General features: G+C 39.5%; 1 protein-coding gene across 2 annotated transcripts in view; it reads right to left on the bottom strand.

The window, feature by feature from the left end:
- Positions 1-19,228, bottom strand: part of CNTN5 (contactin 5) — a 969,593-nt gene that overhangs the window by 166,808 nt on the left and 783,557 nt on the right. The window contains exons 10-13 of one of the 2 annotated variants that reach the window (XM_073337877.2): positions 14,188-14,369; positions 4,432-4,568; positions 2,090-2,219; positions 371-521 (exon numbers count right to left, since the gene is read on the bottom strand). In XM_073337877.2, the coding sequence (XP_073193978.1) occupies positions 371-521; positions 2,090-2,219; positions 4,432-4,568; positions 14,188-14,369 (600 nt within the window). The remainder of the gene's footprint in view (positions 1-370; positions 522-2,089; positions 2,220-4,431; positions 4,569-14,187; positions 14,370-19,228) is intronic. The other variant, XM_073337885.2, reaches the window with a different exon arrangement.

Below are 19,228 nucleotides of genomic sequence, written 5' to 3'. Positions count from 1 at the left end.
ATGTCATCACCGCAATCACAGCCTATAAACGTTTTGTCTACTGAACCACAAGATATGTAGCACCTTCATATCATAAATGCAGCATTGCTGAAATGAAGAACAAGGAATAAACAAAAAAGGAAACCATTTTTTGCCTTTTCTGCATCATTGTTTAAACCAGCAGAGCTTTGATCCCAAAGTTAATAACAATGTCCATCCACTACAGGGAAGATAATTTCACTACTGTCAAACTAATCAGCTTGTCTAGTAACTACTATACATGCACTCTCGTACATACATAGCATATGTGTGCCTCTTGTCACTTGCTGTACTTTCCATATGAAACCACATTAACTGCATTAATACATAGTTTACTGAAGAGACTTCTGACCTCTTATTCCCTCTTACTGCTTTGTCTCCTTTCTTCCAAGTGATGGTTGGTTTTGGAGAGGCTTGTGGTTTGCACTCAATGACAACTTCTTGGCCCCTGGTAATAATTAAAGTTTTCTTCATCTGATTTAGTGCAAAAGTGGGAGCTGAGGCTGTTAAAAAGAAATATGTTAGTTCTATAGAGAACAATCAGCACCTTCCATTTCAACGACTTCTAACAGATGGTTCATCATCCATTTTCACTTTTTTGTTAGGAATCTATTATAATACAGATCATATGGCATGTATACAAAAAATGTCATTAAACCAGCATCCAATTCCAATGGCAAGACTAGAATTTAATCAACCTATCAGTTAATAAGAAGTCGTTCATATCAACATATTAAAATTAGATTATTTGTGAAATCTAGCAGCTGTAGAGAAAGTCTGGAGAAATCAACAATAAAATTAAATATCTTTATTACAGGAATTAGCTCAAAATATTAGTATATTTTAAATTCCACAAATCCACCCAAAGCTGTTAGTTGTTACAAAGAGTTTGTTGATGGGTTTTTTAGTTGTTTTGCCTTTTTTCTTCCTGAAAACCAGCTGTGGAAAATTGAGAATATGTTTCTAGTTTTCTGGAAGGATTTTATTGTTTGAAAATAATTTATTTTCAAGATGTTTACAATTTTGGCTGCAATTTTTTTTCCAAATTTAGAGATATTTTAAAAACTAATAGCCCAATTGAGTGACCTTTTCATATGTTGAGTAGTACCTTACTCCTTGAACAGTCCCATTGATTTAAATGGGTCTATCTGAAGCATAAGGTACTAAACAATGCAAGTAAGGGTATTGCAGTGTGACTCTAACTTATGGTAATTTTACAATGTGAAGGTTCAGAATCCCTTTGTAATTCCATGGGTCTGTGTACCTGTTAAGCTAGCCTTGCAAAAAATTCACTCAGCAGCAAAAGTGACAGCTCATCCCTCATCCCTCCCCCGGGCCCTCCCCCCACACTAATTTCTCAGCAATGTCTGAATTTCAAAACCTAATTTTGGATAATTTTAATGATAACATTATTAAAAATGGACAATTTAATTTGTTCTGTTTGCTTCATAACAAAAACCAGGAATGCAACTACTAAGTTAATGCATTATTATGGCAGCACAAAAAGTCATGATGTGAAAAGTTTAAGGTTACTACAGCAGGATTATATTGGCCATGTTGCATTCACTGTATAACAACAAACACAGAGATATGTTAGAGTGCATGTTAAACAATGAAACTACACACCGAGAGTACCATAGCAAGGGAACTTTGCAATGAACAGGGTTCATTACATTTTCACAGGTTAGAGGGGGTGAAAATGTATGTGTGTGTCAGGGGATTTGGTTGTGCATCTGAACACACAGTTAGAATTTCCCCACTGCACATTGTCCCACACACAGAATTTGGTGTTAGGTTAGAAGAAATCACTAAGCATAACTGAAGGAGGAGTTTCAAAAAGATACCATTCTGGCAGCAAAAGTACTTGTCAACCCCTAGGCAACAAAGGACACACTCACACATGAATAAAAGAAAGAGGAAAAGAGGAACCCAGCCAAATTAATTATACAGCTTTTATCCAATTCTGCTAAGGTTGGAGATGTAGGATCTCTTTATCATGACAGACCATGGAGCCATGTAATTATCAAAAAGAAAGATGAGAGCAATCCTATTCTGTTCAGACATTACTCACCTAAAATCTTCAGCTCAGCACTGGCATAAATGGTTCCATATTTATTTTCTGCTAAGCATTGGTACATTCCAGCATCTGAGAGATTCACACTGTGGATCATCAGTACACCATTAACCATCTCAACCCTGCTCTGTAATGGAATGAAAAAAATAATTCTACAAAAGCAAACAAATGAAGTGGATTTGCTGGGTTCTTAGTTTTAGGCAAGGGAGCAATAAAGTAAAATAAAATAATAAAATAAATCAATGTGGTTAAAATATAATTTAGCAATTTACTAGAGTGAATTTTTTGGATTGCTTCCTTTTGTTCTCTAGAGAATGAGAAACAAAAAATATTTTGGGGTCTGAAAAGACCAAAAAATGAATTTCCCTCTTGGTTATTTTATTTGACTGTAAATGCAACATCCCTGAGCACTGTTTTTTTCCCCATGATCCACTACATCAACTTGCTTTTTAAAAATGGTTCAGCAAAGAGTACTCTGCCAACCTTCAGCAATGAGTTACCTTCCTCGCTAACGAACCAGGGTTCAGATGTAGTTTAGGTCACAAGGGAAATGTGTTTGGTGGTCTCAAAGGAGTCCATAGTGAATGTTTGTTTACATACCAAACCCACCATATAATCGAACACATTACTAGCCCAAACCTGCAATACTTCGCTATGCACATGAGTAGTCTCATTCACAGGAATGGCACTGTTTTCATACAAGACTACTCATGTGAGTAAGGGTAGCAGGATCAAGTTGCCTTTGTATTAATTGCAGCATCTCATCTGAAAAGGCCTATTAATAGAAAATAATTGCTGAAGGTCAGAAGCAAGGTGCACTGACAGCTGTGTAGGGAAATTTGCACTGCATGTGGCTATATGATGAATAATTTGAGCTGGTGCAATACATTCTTCAGTTTCATTACTAAAGACTATTAGGAGTGAGTTAAAATATATTAATAAAATTGCATTTGAAAATGTATATGGGATTACTCAATACCCTTCTCTTTTTTGAGGTCTGAGTTTCAAGTTGAACTGGAATTTGCAAAGTCTGTATTGGCTGTTTGGAAAATCTCAAGACCACAAAAGCACAGAGATTAAAAGTGCTTCAAAGTCTGGACTGATTTTCCACCCACCTCCAGAAAGGCAGATATGGAAAAGCTAAGGCATATAAACTTGTTTTCAGTGCCTCAGGACGTCAAAAATAAACTTCCTTATATGTTTGCTCTCTCATTGTTTTCATAATTGGTCGATTTTCACAGATAGATGAAGTGTTCACTGAAAAGAAAGGCATAGCACATCTTTTATATTTATAAATCCATTCTATGAATTCATTAACATATGGAGACATTTTCTTCCAGAACTGAACAATTTTGTTTTAACCTAGAAATGCATGAAGAGTCTACAAACGATTTTTTTTTACTCCTCTTAGCATTTGGAGGCGATAAAGAATAGAAATATGCTGCATAAAAATAAAACAATGTGAGATGAGGTGATGACTCAGTTGAAAGAAAGAAAAAAATCCAGACCATGCCAATGTTGGTCATTTGCATAGAGAAACACTCTAACATAGATCTTATTTTAAAACTTGTCAGATCAGTGCAGTAAGGACCTGGAATTCCCTGATGGAACAGGCCAATGATATTGGCATGAGAGGTGGGGGCTTTGCTTTTCACAAAAGAGTTATTAAACCATCAGATTTTTACAGATGCAAAAATCAGACATGGCTATTGAGAAAAAGCCACACGTTGTATTAGTGCATTAATGATGAGGAACATGAGAGCTATAATAAGAATATACCATGTCATATTTAACATACATGTAGCTGGTGATGTTTAAGGGAGTCTGTGTTTATGGACTCTACACTGGTGTAACTTACACATCAAGGAGCAGGTCCACTTTTTTGCTCAGCCATACAAGGGCCATTTACAATATGACCCTATACACAAACACTCAGAAAGATATAATAAACAACTCAACCATAAACATCATAATGAAAAGCAGAAACAAACAAAAGTTGCCCAATCTTGCTCAGAAGGATATCACTAGTTTACTGATAGTAAGGGCAAGAACATTTCAGAATCATGGATTCTGAATAAAAAAGGCCCTGCCTGCTATCCTGTTTGGATTACAGGTAGAGAGTGAAAATTTCCAGCTCACCTGCTTTCACATACTTGGACATAATTCAACAGACAGACCCACAGGAAAACTGGCGCTACATTATCCAAGGCTTTAAATATGAATAGAAAAAGAAAAATCTCCTTTCTGAAGCATTTCCTCTTCAGCACTATTTTCCCAGCTCACTTTCGCTGAATTAAAGCGGAAACTACAATCTACTGGTGGCTTATTGAGCACTATACCTGTACCCAAAGAGGGACTCCATTCTTCAGCCAATGATAGGTGGGTCGTGGCTTTCCAGTGGCTTTGCATTCCCATCGGAGCTGCTCTCCACTGTCTAACTGAGTATTGTTAAGCTTCTCCACCCAATGTGGGTAGGCTGTAAAAGAGAGATAGCATAATAAATGCAAACACAAAAGGCTGACATGACTTCAGTTGATGTTCTAAAGACCTAATCAATTAAAAATACAGATTGTAAACCAATGTGCAGTCCATCTTAGTATCAGTGACTATATTAAATCACATGCAGATTAAACTCATTTAAAAAAGACACACTGAGGGTCAAAGAAGAAAAGTGACAGAACCAAATAAATTTTGAGTAAAGGATTCTACAGGACTATGCGCTGAGTATCACTCTATCTGGTACTAGAGAGACTTTATGTTTTAATAACATATAACAGACTAATATAGTACGACATAGCTAATGCAGCAATTATTAATATTACACATATTTATTTTTGATGACCATCATCATAGTATCTGGGAATATTGCAGGTCTTAAGTTCAGACTTTTAAGATCTCAGTAGCGAGTCTGAACACCATGTCTGACTCCCTGACTCAGTAGGGAGTCCCTGCTGCTTGTTGCTCTGTCAGTCCACCAGGAAACTAGGATTTAATCAACTGTGGAGGCCTGTTGGTGAGGTGTTTCATCCAGTTCTTTCCAGAAGTGGTCTTCCTTGTGCTCAATATGCAGGGAGTGAATGTCAGAGGTGTGGGCTGGCTACTCAGTGTCCACACTTGGGACAATCTAGCGCACCCCATGAACATAAATCACATGGTGAGTCAGAGATAGGAAGGCAGACCCTTAAGGTAGCATTGGACTAGACCACTGAGGGGCATATATATATTAACTAGCCTACTGATTTTCACCCAGCAGTCAGCTGGCAACAAGTGGAATGAATGAAGCACGGGACTCTAATCCTGTAAATCAGATACCCAAAGATAGAACCCTTCCCTGTAAAGAGCCTCAGTGGGACTGCATGAGCATGTAAGTGTCTGCCTATGCAGGTCAGGGTCCAGGTTTAATGTTAAACCAAGGCAAAGTTCAGTGGCAAGGAAAAAATCCAGATCAAATTAATCTATGAAACTAAAACATTTAAGAATAAAACACTTTAATCCTTTCTGCAAGGAACTGCAGAGACTAAGGAGGCAATGTCATTGACTTCAAGGAATACAGAATAATATTTGTGGGTGGGCTGGATAATAATCCAGAGTTAGCACAGCAAAGGATCTATTCTGGACAGCGGGGAATCAATAAACCACTTAAATAAGCAGAACCTATGGTGGACTGAATTTAAAAATAAATCTAACAATCTGTCTAATGTCTGACAGGTCACCAATCAAGAAGCTGAGAAAATGTGAGCTGGCATGATAGGTAACTAGGTGAGTGTTGAAAGCCTAACTACTGCATTGTGCATTCGCTGCATGGAATGTCCCTGAATTGGGACCCAGAATAGTGGGTGGGCCTGGGTCCCCCTAACAGCTGATGCTGGAGTGGTGTAAGCCCCAGAAAGGGGACATGGCTAGTTTAATAACCCAAGAAAAGGAGCTAGATTTAAAGGGCTCAGAGACAATGCTGAAGACCCTGGTGAGGGCTGACTGACAGTTCCATCTGGTCCTTTTACTAAATGCCCAAGAAAAAGGCTAGACTTGAACAGCCTAGAGATGGGGCTGAAGACCCTGGTGAGAGCAGATTGTTTGTAGGACTTTAGCTACACTGAAAAGGGTTAATCCATTTTTGACTGTGTGACTTGGCTGGAGGACTGAGCCAATAAGGCTGCCTAATGAGGCTGGCAACACACAGGGGGCACCAGGAGCAGAAAAAGATTGCAGCACCACACCCAACCAACAGGAGGCACTCACAAGAGGTGAGTGTAGCCTGTCATACCCATCAACAGTCATAAGAAAAAAAGAATCATCTCACTGGATGCTGCCCAGTGGGAAAAACCACACACTGTATCATTACACTGATTACTTCAGGAAAAAAAATCGACTGTGAATTCCTCAACAAACATTACATCCACAATAATCTCTCCACCACCATAGGGATAACTATGCAGTCCCTGAAATCCAGCCACCACACAGTGATCAAACCAGCAGACAAAGGGGCACCATTGTAGTCCTTAATCTTGATGACTATGTCAATGAGGCAGACAACTCTCCATCACCATTTACTATAAAGAACTCAAACTCAAATGACTGCACACCAAAGTTCACACAAGCATTTAAAAATACCACCAAATCCTTCCACAAAGATCGCTAAGGAAAACTACATTCTCACCCCCCTTGAATTCATCCCAGAAACCTTCTGTATGCTTTCCAAGATACACTCAGCAAACAAAGGGTCAGTTTCCTCCAAGACACATTGATTTCCTCCAGAAACTCTGTAACATTAACAACCTCCTTCAGAATAACATTCTTGCCACTCTTGATGTCACCTTCCTTTTCACCAGTGTCCCTCACCATGATAGCATTGCTGCCTGCTTCAAATGCCTACAAAATAATGAACAATGCTCAGAAATCCACCCCAAATGCATTGCCAAACTCATCCATCTCATCTTCACCCACAACAACCTTACTTTAAATAACAAACACTTTGTCCAAATGATGGGAACAGCCATGGGTATGAGGACGGCTTCCCAATATGCCAATCTCTTCATGGGCCTCCTCAAAGAAGAATTTCTGGAAAAATACACAAGAAAACCCATGATATACCTGGGATACACTGATGATATTTCCATCCTCTGGTAAGATGACCTAAATTCCCTCTACCACAACTTCAACAGCCACCCCCCGTCTATTAACCTCTCTCTAGCACATCAACTTAATGGACTCCATGATCAGCTTCAAAAATGGAACCCTACAAACAACTATATACAAGAAACCCATGGACCATGACACTTACCTCCACAGATCCAGCAACTAACCCGGACACACCAAGAAAACTTATCTACAGCCAGACACACAAGTATCACAGAATTTGCTCAGAAGAGAAAGTCTGGGACACACACCTAAACACATTTAAAACCATCTTCACCAAGCAAGGACACTCCACCAGAGAAGTAGATCACATCATGGAATGGGCCACCCAAATACCCCAGGAGAACTTGCTTCAATTAAAAAAACAACAACAAAAATCCCACTGACCGGACAACCATAGTTATCACCTACCACCCTGTTGCCGGCACCCAGTGCCGAAAGGCAAAACAACACCTGGGTTTCGTTACCCGGTGTGCATCACTCAATAATCACAATGGGGTGGAGAAGCAGAAAAGTTTATTTGCAGCTGCAAATAAGGTACAGGAAGAATAGAATCTCAAATCCTGCACTCCAGAGCAGGTCATTACACACACTTTCATATTTTTTAATGCTACTGCACTACACATCAGCCAATTAAAACTTTGCACAAATACTCTGCCTTCCTTATATAGGTTACAACAATGTTTCTTTTCTGCAACCTCTAACAAGCATTCCTAGCAACTTAAACAACCAGCACATTTTGTCTGGCCTTGTAGTTGTTTCTCTCCTATTATTTTTAACTTGGCGTCAGCAAACCTTACACTATAAGGCATTATCTGCGGCTGCAACATTGTTTTAAGAGCAAAAGAGCTTACTCAAACCAGCCAGGCCTGAATTCTATTAAGGGGGATTGAGAAGAGGCCCTTAGGCCTTCAGCAGGGAGACTTCCTCGACCCTTATGGCCTTCTATCCCCTCAACTTTCTGTAGTATCTGGCTGACGAATCTTGCCCATATGCTCAGGGTTTAGCTGATCGCCATATTTGGGGTCAGGAAGGAATTTTCCTCCAGGGCAGATTGGAAGAGGCCCTGGAGGTTTTTCGCCTTCCTCTGTAGCATGGGTCACTTGCTGGAGGATTCTCTGCTCCTTGAAGTCTTTAAACTACGATTTGAGGACTTCAATAGCACAGATATAGGTGTGAGGTTTTTTGCAGGAGTGGTGGGTGAAATTCTGTGGCCTGCGTTGTGCAGGAGGTCAGACTAGATGATCATAATGGTCCCTTCTGACCTAAATATCTATGAAACTTATCTAGTGGCCATACCCTGGGGTCTCCAACAACCCCACACTAGAAACCATGCAAGGTACAATCAGAAAATTACAACCCATATTTGATGAGGATCACATCCTGAAACAAATCTTTTCTGAACCCCTCTTCTGATTTTCAAACAACCCCAAAATCTCTTCAAGCATCAGAAGTAAACTCCCCACAGACCAGGATACAGCAACTGAAAGTGGCCACAGACCCTGCCAGAACAAGAGATGCAAAACCTGCAGACATATGTCCTCTGTGACAATGATCAATACTTCAACACTGCCCCTTTCAAGATCCATGAGTCCTACACATGCCTATCACAACACATGGTACACCTCATCCAGTGCACTAAATGCCCCAATAACAATGTGTGTGAAACCAGACAATCACTATGCTCTTGAATGAACTCACACAGAAAAATGAGAAATGACAAAAACACACCATATCACCTGTGGAGGAACATTTTCACAGAGCAATCACTCTATATCTGAGCTATCCGCCCTCATCCTCAAAGGAAACCAGCACAACACCTTCAAACAATGAGTCAGAGAGCCTAAATTTATAATTTTGCTGAACACTAAAAAGCATGGAATTAAAGAGAGCCTTGTTTTATGGCTCATTACAACATTGTCACATATGTTACTGGCTGCTAACCTTTAATTGCCCACTTCATTTAAAGTGGTCTCCTACAGCACAGAATCATAGACATTTAGGATTGAGAAGGGACCTTGATATGTCATCTTGTCCAGTCTCCTACACTGAGGCAGGGCTAAGTATTATGTAGACGATGTCCTTAAAAACCTGTAACAGAGATTCCACAACTTCCTAAGGAAATCTGTTTCAGTGCTTAACTACCCTTACAGTCAGGAAGCTTTTCCTAATGTTTAACCTAAATCTCCCATGCTGCCATTTAAGTCCATTACTACTTCTCCTGTCCTCAGTGGTTAAGAAGAACCTTTTATCACACTCCTCTTTATAACAACTTTATACATCCTTGAAGACTTATGTCCCCCTTCAGTTTTCTCTTCGTCAGACTAAACAAACCCATTTTTTCAATCTTTGCTCATAGGTCATGTTTTCTAGACCTTCAATAATTTTTGTTGCATTCATGCATTCATCTGGACTTTCTCCAGTTTGTCCACATCTTTCCTGAAATGTGGCACCAGGAACTGGCCACAATACTCCAGTTGAGGCCTTATCAGTGCTGAATAATGTAGAATAATTCCTTCTTGTGTCTTGCTTAGAACATTCCTGCTAATACGTCCCAGAATTATGTTCTTTTTTTTTTTTGCAAGAATATTACTTTATTGACTCATTGATATCCACTGTAAACCCCGGATCCTCTTCTGCAGTCATTTTATATTTGTGCGATTGATTTATTCCTTCCTAAGTGGAGTACTTTGCATTTGACCTTCCTGAATTTCATATTATTTATTTCAGACCATTTCTCCCTTCTTCCATTTCACAAATCCTTTCCCACTCTTTCACGGTGTGTGGGTCTATATAGAAGCAAAATAATGAAAGAAGGATGATAAAAAGAGGTAGGGAAGAATGAAGGGCAGGAGAAAGAGGGGAGAAAATGAGAGGGAGAAGAGAAAAGAAAAGAAGGGAAGAGGAGAAAAGCTATAATGCATTCCTCCTGTGCTTCTACATCAACTCACTCAACCTAAGGAAGCAAGTAGTAATGACTAATTTAATTATCCTTTTGCAATGCATATTGAAAATTCCACAGATCCTAAGTAAGTCAGAATTTGTGAAGTTCCCTAACTAGTTTGCTAAGGGGAATGATCTATTTTCCCTGTACAAATACATATTTTTTTACTCTCTACTGTTAATCAATTTGAGCCTCAATAGAAGTCACTGCAAATTACAGGATGACCAGATGATTTGAAAAATCACAGCTCTCAAAATGCAGTGCAGGCAAGTACATTTGGTCTGCTGAGGATATCTTTGGTTTTATCAAAATGTATTTTTAAATGGTCTTGTCACTCTCAGGACTGAATTTCAGCCAAGCACTGAGATCATTTCCAAAATATCAGCTGCATCACACAATCGTACTACAGCTGGATGTTGGCATTAGGTAAAACAGGAATTAAATGAATTTGTGATTGCATCAGACTAGCCAAGCAGACCTGGTGTTCTGGGCACTCCCAAAATATCCCTTGGTGAACCAGATCAAATGCAACTGCAAACTGAGTAAGATTAAAACTGACAGCAAGCTAGTATCTATCTAAGGACATATGTAAATCAGTGTGACCCTCAGTATGACAGTGTTAGTGCTGCGACCTGGTCTGAAGCTGTAAAAGAAACTCTCTTGTAAGAAATGATGGCTTACATATGAGCCCGTGACCCTAAGACAACCATCTCCTATTCCAGAAACATGAGTGCCTGAGACATGACAATGTGTTCTACTATAAATCATTCAATTTAAGTGTATTTTAAAATAAGTATAGTACCAAACTCTGTTCAAAGTGATGCTAGAAAATCCCACCATAACCATGTTGTCTGCAGTACAGTTGGATCTGTGTTGGTCCCAGGAGAGTTCTCCATAGCTCGAAAGCTTGTTCCTTCCATCAGCAGAAGTTGGTCCAATAAAAGATATTACCACACCTACCTTGTCTCTACCATAACAATAGCAGCAGCAAAGCGAACTGTGATTGCCATATAGTAAAACTTGGCTGAACTGTACTCTGCTCAACCAGAAACCCACAAACCAGCCCTGAAAATGGATTTCTGATTTTGTAGAATCCATGAGGCTCTGCTGCTGTCTCTAGAACGGGACAGTGGGAGTGATATCGTGTGTTCCATGGCCAGTGGGGGCACACTTCACTTCCTGCAACCTTAACTGATTTGTGGGTATGTTTAAGTACTTATGGTTAGGTGCTTATAATTTGTCTTTAATCATGAGTGCTACTTTCCACCCCAGGTACTTACTTGCTAGAGTGCAGACCTTAGCCTGGGTCTCCTTTCCCTTAGTGAGGGTAAGTGAATTTCTGCTCTGCATTTGGTCTCTTAAATCACATTTTCTCACATATTTGATAGGCTGTAAAATACAATAATCTGCAGCAGGTCTCCCCTTCTTAAAATTAGAGAGCTTGTTCTACTGTAACTCAACAGGCTGCAAATTAACACAACCTGTAAAGTGTCCATAAAAGACTGTGGTTGGAAAATGGCCTTTTGGCAACCACAGAAACATAAAGGGACTAGAGAGAACTCATGATGGTGTGGGGTTTGGGATAGCAGCATTATTCAGGTAAGAAATGTTCTCTGTAGACTGATTCCTGACCTTCAGGAGCAGCATTATGGGCACCAAAGACTATTTGCTTCCTACTAAGAAACAGAATCTGCATCTCTGCTAATGAGAGAGGTAGTGCTGGTTAGTGGGTAGAGCACTGGATTGGGACTCTGGAGATCTGGGTTGTAGTCATAGCTCTGCCACTGACCTGTCAGGTGACCTTAGACAAGTCACTACACCCTGCTGTGCCTGTTTCCTTATCTGTAAAATGAAAGCTCATGAAACCTTCTTTGTAGAATGCTTTGAGATCTACTGATGAAAAGTGCTATATAACAGCTAGTATTATTATTGGAGGAGAACCAGGGAGACACCTTGTAGCTCAGCTAAAATGTACTGGAACATGAGTGCTTTTACAAAATATTGTGGAGAAAGAGAAACGATATTGCTAAAAAACAAGGGCTGTCACTCTTTAACAGAGACCATTGACAATAAGCATTTGTAATACACGGAGAAGTTTTGTATTCTTGTCCGTGGAAGAGATCAGAGTGGTTCCCAGCCCTGGAGTCTTGTTTTCAGTGGAAACCTCAGAAGGTTAGGGCAGAAATCGCATTATGAATGACATGCCCAGTCAGACTGGTGCAAGCCACTACATTTGAGAGAGAAATGGGGCAAGCCCTTCCCAGCACCCCTTTGCATATAAAACCCACAAAGCTGCCCTTGGCCCTGGCTGGAGGAGGTATGAATGAGAAAAGAGCGGAAGCCTCATCCAATGAGATTGTGACACTCACTCATTATAGGCCTGAGGTGCGATTAGAAAAAAACATCAACAAGCTAGAGGGGACAGGGATGATTACAAAAGTGGAAGATTTGAATTACAAGGAAAATGAACTCTATCCATCCTAACAGTGTATACATATTTGAAAGACGTAAGTACCAAAGACAGAAGAATTATTTATTGTGATTATCCTATTCAGTGGAGAATAATCAAATGGAATTAAGAAAGGGAAAATTAAGGCTGAATATCAGGAAATACTTTTTTTAAAGTGATCCATTAGGCTGAGGAACAGTCTCCAAATGAAGTATCAGAACCCTGTTGTTTGGGACATTTGAAATGAGTCTAGAACACCGGAGAAGGTCCTGAATGGAACAATGTTGCATTAGCAGAGAGATTTGCTAGATGACCTTATGAGGTAGGACTCTTTCACCTCTGATGTCTGACTATATGATTCAAGGTATGGTAAAAGTGAAAACCCATATAATTGAAAGATATAAAAGTAAGTGTGTGTTAACAAAACACTATATTTATTAATAAAATACTGTGAAACAAGGCATCTGACTGGTAAACACTCACACTGTGCTGGTATCTGATATTCTCACACAGGTAAAAATGTGCCATTCCTGAAATAATATTTTAAAGTCAGCTTTCCACAACATTTTTTTTCTCTCTCAGCTGTATAATTTCTCCAACAAATTACATCAGCTTTGAAAAGGGAAGATCCCTAGCTTTGTAATGAGACATGTACCACTTCCTTCTAGCCCCAAAAGGTCATCTACATTATGAGGTATAAAGGGCTTGTCTACACTTGAAACCTTACAGTGGCACAGATGCAGCAGTGCAGCTGTGTCTCTGTACCCCTTCAGTGTAGACACTACCTATGCCAATAGCCATGGTTTTTTTATGTATAAGGTCATAAGTTTTTAATGTTTTGGCCTAAATTTTCAAAAGTGACAAGTGAGTTTTGGTTCTTCAGTTTTTGGGTGCCCACCTAGACACACCTTAAAAAGGGTGATTTTGAGATGGCAGATGTTCAGAACTTTTTGAAAATCAGACTGAATGTGCCAAGAACTGAAGCACTGAAGATGACTTTTGAGAACGTAAGCAGTTCTCTCCTGATCCTTGTAAAGTCAGTCTCAAAGTAATTTGGATTAATAGACAGAGGAATACAAGAAATAACTGCAATATAACCATTAAACAGATCTTTCCAACGCATTTCTAAAAAAGATTTTCTATTATGTGTATCATATATGGACGTCATGAGAGAGTGGTGTAGTATGTAGTTTTTATTGCCAGCATGATTTTGAGAGGTCCAGAAACAGTAGAATATTTTGCAAACATTTTTTTAAATTACTGGTTTTAAGAAGTTTCAACCTGCTGTAAAACTGGGAAAAAATCTGGGGGAAGAAATCCCCTATTTCTGTTGAATTTTTGAGGGAAAATGTTGTAAACAATTTCAGCCAGCTCTGCTTGCAACTCAATATTTAATGAGTCATTTACTAACAAATATAGGTAGTGATAATTTCAAATTGATTTTATATAAAGAAAGAACCCATTCTTTTTTAATTGGCTGCAGCTTTATTTCATGTGTATCTGCAGCCCTAAGTATGGACAAATTACTGCAAAATGTTGCATAGTACTTTCTGGATACACACTTACTGTATACTTGTAGCTGTCCTCTGAAGACATTCCTTCCACGCGAGTTTTCAGCTTTACATTCGTACATCCCTGCATCCTCTAGCTGCACATTAGGTATTTCAAGAACAGCTTGGGACTTTCTCAGACGGGCTTTACTTGGATTATGATCATTAACTTTCCTCCACGAGATTGTTGGAACAGGGCTGAAATATTTAGTAGAATTACCGTTAACACTTTTCTACTATTAAGAATATAGATTCTGTTATCTGGTAATTTAAGTACTTAATAGTCTAAGTGGCAATAAAGTGTAATCACAATTAAGGCCCATGTACTGCTTGATATACTTCACATTCCATAGGGAATGTCTAATAAGTGGTGCTGCTGTATCGGAGCCATCCCTATCTTCTACAAAGGAGATTAAATTTTCATTCAGATTAAGTAAATCATTCCAAATGCTTTCTGCAGGGATTAATCTGCTCTCCAAGTTTTACTATTGTTACCTTGAGCACCTTCGTTTAATGGTTAAAGGAAATAACATCTCTTACGCCTGGGCAAACTTTATAAGTGCAGCCACTCTACCAGCTTCCTGTGATGTTATTTTCGAGAATGATATTAACAACACAGTAGGCTGGAAAGTATTTGGGGTATGCCTGTCTATAAATGCAGATGGGATGTTATAATACTACCACATATCAAATAAAATATAAATGTCTCAATTATTTTATGGGCCTCCTATATAAGGTGACCATATTTTTTAAAAAAAAAAACTATGATATATTTGTAGAAATATTTTTAAGGGTTAAAATAGTCACTTTTAAGAAAAAAAGTGTACTGGTGTCATTATTTCTAGCTTCAGACTCAGTGACATAGACATATTTCTTGAAATGCAGGTTTTTTCCCCAGTAGCTTAGTGTTCTGAATAAGTGTGTCATGAAACACTGAACAAGTGTCTTTTAACCTTTATGTTGAGCAAAAGAACAGATTTGAGAATGTCATACTCATTCAACTTTTCTCATCACTCCAAACACTCAGCACTCATTCCTTTGCACTATTTTTCCAATACTTTCAATACATTCTACATGGTATAATAATACAACATATTTTGTAGCTATAACAACAACTCCAAACATTTTCAAAGCCAAAGTATTTCAGGTCTTCTGACAGAAGTTCCTAGGAGACATCATATGAAGAAATGGGATTGTGCCACATAGTCTCTTTAGTCATATGATATCTATTGTGTATTTACTAGAGGAAGACCTCAAATCAAAAGTTGGATATAAACACCACTGAAATTTGGGAGAGTTTGCATTTGGACCAAAATTCATAGATTAGGCCCAACTGTACAATCATTCACACTTCTGACCCCTCTTATAAAATCTAATCTGCAGGGTTTGCACTAATCTTACAAGAAAAATGAACTGGTGCCTAGAACAGAAAAACATCAGCAGCAAAAATTATACTTTTGTGCCTCATTTTTTGGTTTCTTAACTTCTGTTATTTACTTTGGGGCTAGTTATATATAGAGATACTAAGCCCTCAGAATTCCACATCAATTCTTGGAGCTGCAGGTGCTTAGCAAATGAAAAAAAACAAACAGACCCTAGACATCTCAAGCTCGGCAGCCAAAAATTATGGTGTTATGAATGAATGAATAAATGTTAATACATACATTCATAATAATTATGATCATAGAGTTCCCAGGTTTCTCTTGTTCTTCATATACATAACCCTCTTCTTATTGACCTTAGCCCTGTCACTTAGCCATGGATTTTTCCCTGATGTCTTTAGCTTCCCTTTTCAGTCTTCTATACTTTATAACATCAAATGTATATTGATTGCTATCTGTTTCCACTTTTTCCACTGATATATTGCTTTTTTACTTCTAAGTGCTGCCTTCACTTTGCCACTGTACCAGCATGGGCTTTAAGTCAAAGCTGTGCTCCTTGATTTGTGGAATTGTGTTTTTTTGGCCATCTAATAAATTCTTCTTAAAGATCTCCCATTCATTCATTCATTCATTCATTCATTCATTCATTCATTCAGGATCACTGGTCACAAGGCAACTACAAACTTACATGACAGTGATTAATTCATATTCATCCTTCATCATGGGGTTCAAAACAGAGTTATATAATGTTGACTGAACAATTGTTGTGTGAGCAAGACTGCATGGAGAAACATGGAAATATTTCACTATGCATAAGGTTGCAAAAAATTTTGAGCCAGCACTGTTATCTGGGCTGCAATCCTGATTTAAATGAAATCAATGGCAAAAGACCCCTTTATTTCAGTGTTTCAGGATAGAGTCCCATTGACTAGTAGAATTTTCCTAGCATATCTTTCAGAGAAACACTGAAGAAGTCTCGAAGTACTGAAGTTAATTTGTACAGAAGTACAGAAGTCACTACGCAAGTCAATGTATCAAAAATGTTGTATAAATTGCACCAGACTTATTTATTTTTAAATTTACTTTAATTGCATGTTGTAGCAAGGTAGAGCTTATAGGATGGAAAATACTAAAAGAACTTTTTGCCATGGCCTAGATCATTAAGAAACATATTTTTAATAATCATGGTTTTTCTCATGATGAGGAGGGAATAAGTGGAATTTTTCAAGGAGATAAAAATACTTTGGCTGCAAAGATCTAATGATTTCAAAGGAAAGTGCTCCCACACTGCAAATCACTATTTATAGACAAGTTGGAGCTCCGTTTAATGAAGCTTTTTTTTTCCTTGCATAAGTCACAAGCGAGGTATGAATTTTACATCTGAAGTGAAAAATACAGCCACATGGGTTTATCCTTGGTGACATTTATTAAAAAAAAAAGAAAGGATAGAAAAAGAAACACTGTATACCTCAGTGAGGATATCAAAGAATAAAGTTTACATCTTTGCTCTAGAAACCTCAACTTCTAGCATAAAAATGTTATGTGATGCATACATCTTCCATTTAAAAATATTTAGAGCTTTTAAAAAAGATTTTGATGATTCATGTTGGAGTTAGTTGCAATTTACATAATTAGTACAAATCTATAGGAATGTTTGCCTTTGCTTATATTTTATTAAAATATATATAAATTTCAAACACAGACCTTTACCTTTAAGCACTGAGTACAAATAGGAGGGCTTGCACATCTCACCCGTGAAACAAAGCTACATCTCTGGACACCTCAAGTGAAATTTTAGCCCTCTAAAAGACAACGTCAAAACTTCTATCGATTTCAACAGGGCCAGGATTCAGGTCTAGCCTTAGGGGTAGGACACCAGGGCCACCACTTAGGGCACTGTGGTCATGGGCCACTGTGTGGCAGCATAGAAATACACACTGCTAGTAGGCAGAGGAGCTCCACAAACTCAAAGAGGCAATGCAAGGTGGGAGGTATATGCCCAGATTTCTCCCTGCTTCTTTCTGGCAGAGGAATGTGAGTGGGGGGCAAGCAGTGACACACAGATACTGCTTGCTCCCTCCAATGTTTCTGCCTCCTTACTGGTTGTGTGGAGGGGAGTGAGGAACAAAGCCAGGACTCCCTGCATCCAGGTCACTTTCCCCACCTGGGCTGTGCTGAGAGGTGAGCATCAGGAGCTGCTGCTCTCCTGCCCTCTCCTTACGCAGCCCAGGTGGGGAAAATGACCTGGACACACGGAGCTCTGGTGTTGCTCCTTGCTCTTCCCTCCCAGCCACCTGGGGGTGGGGGTGGGGGGGAAAGAGGAGCAACATTTGAGGAGGGAGCGAGCAGCAATACCAGCCACTCTGTGCATCCAGGTCAGTTTCTACATATGGATGCAGGATGGGAATGCAGTGTTAGGGGTGCATGAGGGGAGTGCAGGGATTGGGACTAAAAGGGCACAGTGCAGGGGTTAGAGGAGAAGGAGACACAGGAGGGATATGCAGTGTTAGGGGTGCATGAGGGGGGTGCAGGGGTTAAGGGAGAAGGGGACTTAGAAGGGGAGTGGGGAAAAGGGACACAGGAGGGTTTAGGGGAGAACGAGTTATTAATTATTATTATGTATTTTACAAATAATTTCAGACATATGCATCAGACTAGAGTCCTGAAATCATGTTCAATTTTATCAGTGACTACTATCTCTCAGCTTCCCTGCAGTAGCACAAGATGGGTCCATCTCCCACTCTGTCTGCCTGGGTTCTCTCCTTCCCTTACTTTATTCTTGAGAGCATGCAGAAATCTATCAGCAGGAGCCAGAGATTTGATCCTGAAACCTTTACTCTGCAAGGAGTCCTTACCCATATATTTAATCCCACTGAACTCATGAAGGTTGCAGGATCTGTTCCTGGCACCTCCATCAATACAAATTAAGCACTGGGGGTGGGGGGAGGCAGCGGGTTCTGGGGGCAGGCAGCCCAGGTGTGATGGGGGGCAGGGAGCCCGTGGGGGCCGTGGGCAATGGGGGGCACCATGACCACAAGAGCTTGGGGAAATGGGGGGCACAACACCCTGGGGTTCAGGGGCACCAAAACACAAGTTCGCCCAGGGCACCATTTTCCCTAAGACTGTCCCTGTCAGGATTACACTTCTTACCCAGTTCAGCTGAAATAAACGTTTTGTGTAAAGCTCTGTTTGTGACTATGGGTACATCCACACTTTGAATTGGGGGTGTCATTCCTAGCTCAAGCAGACATACCTGTGCTAGCTTTGATCAAGGTAGCACACTAAAAATAGTCCAACTGTGACAATGTGAGTAGAGGGAAAGGATAGTCACTCCACGTACAAGCCCTTCCAAGATGTGTGTATTCAGGGTGGCTAGCCCCTCCTGCTTCTGGTGCTATCATTGATATTCTCAGCACAGTACCTCCACCAGAGCTAGTGCAGGTATGTCTCATGAAGGTGGGAATCACAATGCCATCTCAAAGGGCAGACATACCCTCTGAGAGATCAGAATTAATTCTACGTGAATGTCTGCACAGTATGCATATTAAGATGAATGTGAAGAAAATATGAGCTGGATTTCATCTCAAATAGACTCTAAGAGTGGTGTTTTCAAAAGTGCTCAGCACTGACCTAACTCTTCTTCCTTTGAAGTCAGTGGAGCTTTTACCATTGACT

Source organism: Lepidochelys kempii, chromosome 1 (genome assembly GCF_965140285.1).
Source record: "Lepidochelys kempii isolate rLepKem1 chromosome 1, rLepKem1.hap1, whole genome shotgun sequence".
Classification (NCBI taxonomy): Eukaryota; Metazoa; Chordata; order Testudines; family Cheloniidae; genus Lepidochelys; species Lepidochelys kempii.
Note: the sequence above shows the minus strand (reverse complement) of the source record. Positions and strands in the feature narration are given on the sequence as shown.